At 45.1% G+C, this 7,500-nt stretch overlaps 1 protein-coding gene across 3 annotated transcripts in view; it reads left to right on the top strand.

Moving 5' to 3' along the window:
- plxnb3 (plexin B3) overlaps window positions 1–7,500 on the top strand; it is a 63,293-nt gene that overhangs the window by 33,029 nt on the left and 22,764 nt on the right. For all 3 annotated transcript variants that reach the window (XM_034536307.1, XM_034536305.1, XM_034536306.1), the window contains 4 exons: window positions 2,349–2,771; window positions 3,597–4,329; window positions 5,191–5,370; window positions 6,970–7,098. In XM_034536307.1, coding sequence (XP_034392198.1) covers window positions 2,365–2,771; window positions 3,597–4,329; window positions 5,191–5,370; window positions 6,970–7,098 — 1,449 coding nt within the window. In that variant the 5' untranslated portion in view covers window positions 2,349–2,364. The remainder of the gene's footprint in view (window positions 1–2,348; window positions 2,772–3,596; window positions 4,330–5,190; window positions 5,371–6,969; window positions 7,099–7,500) is intronic.

Genomic DNA, 7,500 nt, shown 5'->3' with positions numbered 1-7,500 from the left:
TGACATATAAGAGATGTACGAGATATGAGACATGACATATAAGAGATGTACGAGATATGAGACATGACATAAGAGATGTATGAGATATGAGACGGGACATGTAAGAGAGATATGAGATATTAGACATGACATATAAGAGATGTACGAGATATGAGACATGACATAAGAGAGATATGAGATATGAGACATGACATATAAGAGATGTATGAGATATGAGACATGACACATAAGAGATGTACGAGATATGAGACATGACATATAAGAGATGTACGAGATATGAGACATGACATATAAGAGATGTACGAGATATGAGACATGACATAAGAGAGATATGAGATGTGAGACATGACATATAAGAGATGTATGAGATATGAGACATGACATATAAGAGATGTACGAGATATGAGACATGACATAAGAGAGATATGAGATATGAGACATGACATATAAGAGATGTACGAGATATGAGACATGACATAAGAGAGATGTACGAGATATGAGACATGACATATAAGAGATGTACGAGATATGAGACATGACATATAAGACATGTACGAGATATGAGACGTGACATATAAGAGATGTACGAGATATGAGACATGACATAAGAGAGATATGAGATGTGAGACATGACATATGAGATGTATGAGATGTGAGACATGACATATGAGAGATGTATGAGATATGAGACATGACACATAAGAGATGTACAAGATATGAGACATAACATAAGAGATGTATGAGATATGAGACATGACATATAAGAGATGTACGAGATATGAGACATGACATATAAGAGATGTACGAGATATGAGACATGACATAATAGAGATATGAGATATGAGACATGACATATAAGAGATGTACGAGATATGAGACATGACATATAAGAGATGTACGAGATATGAGACATGACATAAGAGAGATATGAGACATGACATATAAGAGATGTATGAGATATGAGACGTGACATATAAGAGATGTACGAGATATGAGACATGACATAAGAGAGATATGAGATGTGAGACATGACATATGAGAGATGTACGAGATATGAGACATGACATAAGAGAGATATGAGATATGAGACATGACATATAAGAGAGATATGAGACATGACATATGAGAGATAGGAGATGTGAGACATGACATATGAGAGATATGAGATGTGAGACATGATATAAGAGATGTACGAGATATGAGACATGACAGATATTTGATATATAAATATATGAGCTGTCCCATAGCTCATATATTTAACATATCTTATATATCTCACATATTTTAGATATCTCTCATATCTCACATAACTCATATCTCACATATCTCATAACTCATATCTCACATATCTCATATTTCACATATCTCTCATACACCTCACATATTCCATATCATATCGCACATATCTCATATTTCACATATCTCTCATATCTCACATAACTCACATCTCACATATCTCATATCTCATATCTCACATATCTCATAACTCATATCTCTCATATCTCATAACTCCGTAGTCTACGGCCGCCCATCCAGAGGGAAGAGCACGGCGGGTTCTCTCTCTGTCAGAACCAAAACCAGTTTAAAGAACCAGTTCATAACTGAACCCACTGGAGGTTTGAGTCGTTTCACTGTGTTGCCGTGGATACGGGTGTGTTGCCATGGTGATGTTCCTACAGGCAACCACAGTTCGACCGTCAGAGGAATATAAATATAAAGATATTTTAATAACTTCAAAGAGAAACAGAAAATACCAGAAAGACTGCAGAGACGTCTGCGGGTCTGCTTCACCTGTAAATACACCTGAGCAGGTGTATTTACAGGTGAAGCAGACCTCAGGTCAGCTCCTCTTGTCCTCCGTCCTCTGAGAAGAAGAAATTATGTCTTTTGAACAAAACAAAACATTTGAATGAATAAATAAATGAACTTCATTCCAGTGAACCTACTATTCAGTTTCTATTAAAAATAGATCGGCAAGTTTAAAGACAGAAAGCTGCTGCTGTATAAACGTTTATATATAAACATATAACATATGCATATAATATATATATTATCTTTATATATATGTATATAAACATATATATAAATATATAATATATTTCACATATATATATGTTTATATATATAATATGTATATATATATGTGTATTTATATACAGTATATATACACGTATATATAATATATATGTATATTATATATAATATGTATATATATATACATATATATGTGTATATTTATACATATAATATACTATATATACATAAATATATATATGTATACATCTACTCTATTAGAACAGCTGCTCTGCTGAGTTTAAAGTGCTCTCTCTCTTTCTCACCTGTTGCAGGTAAAGAGGAGCTGCCATGTTGGCCTCCTCCACTCCCCCATTACTCCTCCTCCTCCTTCTCCTCCCCCCTCCCTCCTCCTCTGCGGATGTCATTGTGACCTCTGACACCTTGATGCGGTGGGTTGAGGAGCATGGCGACCCTCTCTCCCACCTGGTGCTGGACCCGGAGGCGGGGCATCTCTATGTGGGCGGGGTGGACCACCTTTACCAGCTGACCTCTGACCTGGAGGTGGTGTCACATGTGAGGACCGGCCCTTACCTGGATTCCCCAGACTGCCTCCCCCCGATCGTCCCACGGGACTGCCCCTCGGCCACGCCCACTCACAACCACAACAAACTGCTGCTGGTGGAGGCGGGGCCTGGGGCGGGGCCTGGGAGCCTGATCGTCTGTGGTTCACTCTTTCAAGGGATCTGTGATAAAAGGTAACTCGGTTTACATGATGTCACACTGTCCAGGTGTTTGTACCTGTCACACTGTCCAGGTGTTCGTACCTGTCACACTGTCCAGGTGTTTGTACCTGTCACACTGTCCAGGTGTTCGTACCTGTCACACTGTCCAGGTGTTTGTACCTGTCACACTGTCCAGGTGTTTGTACCTGTCACACTGTCCAGGTGTTCTTACCTGTCACACTGTCCAGGTGTTTGTACCTGTCACACTGTCCAGGTGTTCGTACCTGTCACACTGTCCAGGTGTTCGTACCTGTCACACTGTCCAGGTGTTCGTACCTGTCACACTGTCCAGGTGTTTGTACCTGTCACACTGTCCAGGTGTTTGTACCTGTCACACTGTCCAGGTGTTTGTACCTGTCACACTGTCCAGGTGTTTGTACCTGTCACACTGTCCAGGTGTTCTTACCTGTCACACTGTCCAGGTGTTTGTACCTGTCACACTGTCCAGGTGTTCGTACCTGTCACACTGTCCAGGTGTTCGTACCTGTCACACTGTCCAGGTGTTCGTACCTGTCACACTGTCCAGGTGTTTGTACCTGTCACACTGTCCAGGTGTTCGTACCTGTCACACTGTCCAGGTGTTTGTACCTGTCACACTGTCCAGGTGTTTGTACCTGTCACACTGTCCAGGTGTTTGTACCTGTCACACTGTCCAGGTGTTCGTACCTGTCACACTGTCCAGGTGTTTGTACCTGTCACACTGTCCAGGTGTTCGTACCTGTCACACTGTCCAGGTGTTTGTACCTGTCACACTGTCCAGGTGTTCGTACCTGTGTGACTTCTTCTTCTTCTGTGCAGGAGTCTGTCCAACGTCTCTCAGCTCATCTATCAGACCTCCAACCCGGTCGACACACAGTATGTCGCCGCCAACGACCCCCGGGTCTCCACTGTGGCCGTGGTGATAACTACAGAAAACAAACAGGAAGTGGGCGGGGCCGGCGGCGTCCTACGCTTGATGCTGGTTGGTCGAGGCTACACCAGCAAAGGCCCTGGCGACATCCCGCCAATCACGACGCGCCGCCTGTTCCCGGTGCCGCCGCCCCGCCGGGCGTTCTCTCAGGAGGAGGAGCTCGGCAAGCTGGTGGTGGGGAGTTACTCCGAGTACAACAACCACTTTGTGAAGGCCGTCGCCCACGGCAACCACGTCTACTTCCTGTTCTCCCGGCGGGACATGTGGCACAAGAAGGAGTACCGGACCTACGCCTCCCGGCTCTGCGCCGCCGACCGCAGCTTCTACTCCTACGTGGAGGTGCCGCTGCTGTGCCGCGGCGGCTACAACCTGGCTCAGGGGGCGTGGCTAGGGAGCCACGGGGGGAAACCCGCCCTCTTCGTGGTCATGGCAGCAGGACAAGCGTCCACGCCCGTGGCAACCGGTCGCTCGGCGCTGTGTGTTTATGGGATGGCAGAGCTGGACGCCATGCTGCAGCGAGCGCAGGAAGTGTGTTACACGGAGGGAGGACGAGGCAGCAGCGGACAGGAAGACGCTTACATCGAGTACGCCGTGTCGTCAAAGTGTCTGAAACTACCCAAGGTACACACACACACACACACACACACACACACACACACCAACACACCATGTTTATATGACATCATCAATGATCGATCACGCCAATGATGGAAGTGCAGATTAACTGCTGGTTTGGTCAGAAACTGTCGCTGGTCGCATCTGTCTCACAGCTGACCTTAATACTGTGTGTGTGTGTGTGTGTGTGTGTGTGTGTGTGTGTGTGTGTGTGTGTGTGGATTAGAGCTGTGATCTTCAGCAGCTGGATTTATCATCAGACAGCTGTCACTCAAACACACACAAACACACACAGAGTAATACATAGTTGCAGCAGAAGAAATAATGGTAAAATCATGTCACACATGTTAACATACTGTATGACTATGGTTGTTAGGGTTAGTTAAACCAGATAACCAGTAGGATGGTTTAGAGGGTCTGGTTGTTAGGGTTAGTTAAACCAGATAACCAGTAGGATGGTTTAGAGGGTCTGGTTGTTAGGGTTAGTTAGGGTTAGTTAAACCAGATAACCAGTAGGATGGTTTAGAGGGTCTGGTTGTTAGGGTTAGTTAAACCAGATAACCAGTAGGATGGTTTAGAGGGTCTGGTTGTTGGGTTAGTTAAACCAGATAACCAGTAGGATGGTTTAGAGGGTCTGGTTGTTGGGTTAGTTAAACCAGATAACCAGTAGGATGGTTTAGAGGGTCTGGTTGTTGGGTTAGTTAAACCAGATAACCAGTGGGATGGTTTAGAGGGTCTGGTTGTTGGGTTAGTTAAACCAGATAACCAGTAGGATGGTTTAGAGGGTCTGGTTGTTGGGTTAGTTAAACCAGATAACCAGTAGGACGTTTAGAGCTCCATTAAAACCCTCTTTCTCTCCTGGACCAGGACTCCCTCTCCGAGTACCCCTGTGGGGGGGAACACACCCCAAACCCCATCGCCAGCGCCGTGCCTCTCCCGGCCACACCCACTTTCACCTCCAGCACCCAGCTGACTGCCGTCACCACGGCAACAGAGGCTGGACACACCATCGCCTTCCTGGGAGACGGAGAGGGGCGTCTACACAAGGTCTTTATACTAAGCTAAGCTATCAGTGTCCTCTTGCTTCCATTCTTTATGCTAAGCTAAGCTATCACTGTCATCCTGCTTCCAGTCTTTGTGCTAAGCTAAGCTATCACTGTCATCCTGCTTCCAGTCTTTGTGCTAAGCTAAGCTATCACTGTCATCCTGCTTCCAGTCTTTATGCTAAGCTTTCAGTGTCCTCTTGCTTCCAGTCTTCATCCTAAGCTAACAATGTCCTCCTGTTTCCAGTTGTTATGCTAAGCTAAGCTAACCAGCTAATTGCTGTAGCTTTATATTTGCATACAGGTTTTGTTTTTCTAGTCTGACAACATGTCACCTGTCAGATGGGAGATCACAGTATGAGCTGATGACGTTTCTTTTGGTCAAGGTTTGGGGTTCGATCCAGCGCTCCTATTGGTCGAGATCGGAAGAATGATGAGGTCATATTTTATTTCTGAACCTGAAAGTTTTAAAACTTCTCTAAATGGATCAAAACGATCAGCTGGGAAACACACACACACACACACACACACACACACACACAGCAGGAAGACAATGTTAACAAGAGTCCAATGATTTCCAGAGGTGACACACACACACACACACACACGTGATGAAGAGCTGCAGGCTACAAGCTGCTGTTCTACGGTGTGTGTGTGTGTCTGTGTGTGTGTGTGTGTGTGTGTGTGTGTGGGTGAGATGACTAACAGGCGTTTAGCTCTGGGCGGAGGGGGGGGGGGGGGGGGGGGAGTGGGGGTCACAAGGGAGTGTGCACAGACTGTTGTTGTTGATTGGTTATTGGTCCCCCAGGTGTATTATGGGTAAGGATCCAGCAAGATGCCCCTGAAACATTCCCTGTGTGTGTGTGTGTGTGTGTGTGTGTGTGTGTGTGTGTGTGTGTGTGTGTGTGTGTGTGTGATTAAATATTAACAGGAAGAATCAAAGCTCTGCTTTAACTCACTGAGGCTCTGAGGCAGAATTAGACATCATTAACACACACACACACACACACACACACACCAAGGTGTGACACCATGTGATCTCAGTGAGACGCTGTATATATGTGTATATTTATATATATACATATGTGTATATATTTATTTATGTATATATACATATGTGTATATATATATATATCTTTATATATTTTTTCACTTTCACCTCTGGCCAAATGAATCACTGTTACACTGTTCTGTGTTTGTTTGTTTGTTTGTTTACATCTTTGCACTATTGTTTTGTTAGTTCATGTTATATTCTTCTCTTCTATTGTTTGTTTTTATTGTGCATTTGAATCTTTAATATTGCTTTATTTAAATGCTGCTGATCAGTGATCATGTGACCGTGGACACCAGCTCCACCTGGTGGCAGCTGACCCTCTTCTTCTGTGGTGTCGATGATGACTGACACCTTGATGCTCACGTGTGTGTGTGTGTGTGTGTGTGTGTGTGTGTGTGTGTGTGTGTGTGTGTGTGTGTGTGTGTGTGTGTGTGTGTGTGTGTGTGTGTGTGTGTGTGTGTGTGTGTGTGTGTGTGTGTGTGTGTGTGTGTGTGTGTGTGTGTGTGTGTGTGTGTGTGTGTGTGTGTGTGTGTGTGTGTGTGTGTGCAGGTGCTGGTGCGCTCTGATTGGTCCGGTGATCTGTACGGCAGCGTGTTGGTGGACAAGGGGAGTGTCGTCAGAGCTGACCTCCTATTGGACGACAGCCAGCAGCACGTTTTTGTTTTAACCAACAGAAGGGTGAGACAGCGTCCACCTGTCTGTCCCTCTATCTGTCTCTTCTCCTGTCTGTCTGTCTCTCTCTCCATCTCTTCTCCTGTCTGTCTCTCTCCATCTCTTCTCCTGTCTCTCTCTCTCTCTCTCTCTCCATCTCTTCTCCTGTCTCTCTCTCTCTCTCTCTCCATCTCTTCTCCTGTCTCTCTCTCTCTCCATCTCTCCTCCTCTCTCTCTCCATCTCTTCTCCTGTCTCTCTCCATCTCTTCTCCTGTCTCTCTCTCTCTCCATCTCTTCTCCTGTCTCTCTCTCTCTCCATCTCTTCTCCTGTCTCTCTCTCTCTCCATCTCTCCTCCTCTCTCTCTCCATCTCTTCTCCTGTCTCTCTCCATCTCTTCTCCTGTCTCTCTCTCTCTCCATCTCTTCTCCT

The sequence above is a fragment of the Cyclopterus lumpus genome, chromosome 7, assembly GCF_009769545.1.
Source record: "Cyclopterus lumpus isolate fCycLum1 chromosome 7, fCycLum1.pri, whole genome shotgun sequence".
Taxonomy (NCBI): domain Eukaryota; kingdom Metazoa; phylum Chordata; class Actinopteri; order Perciformes; family Cyclopteridae; genus Cyclopterus; species Cyclopterus lumpus.
This window is presented reverse-complemented; position numbering and strand designations above follow the sequence as displayed.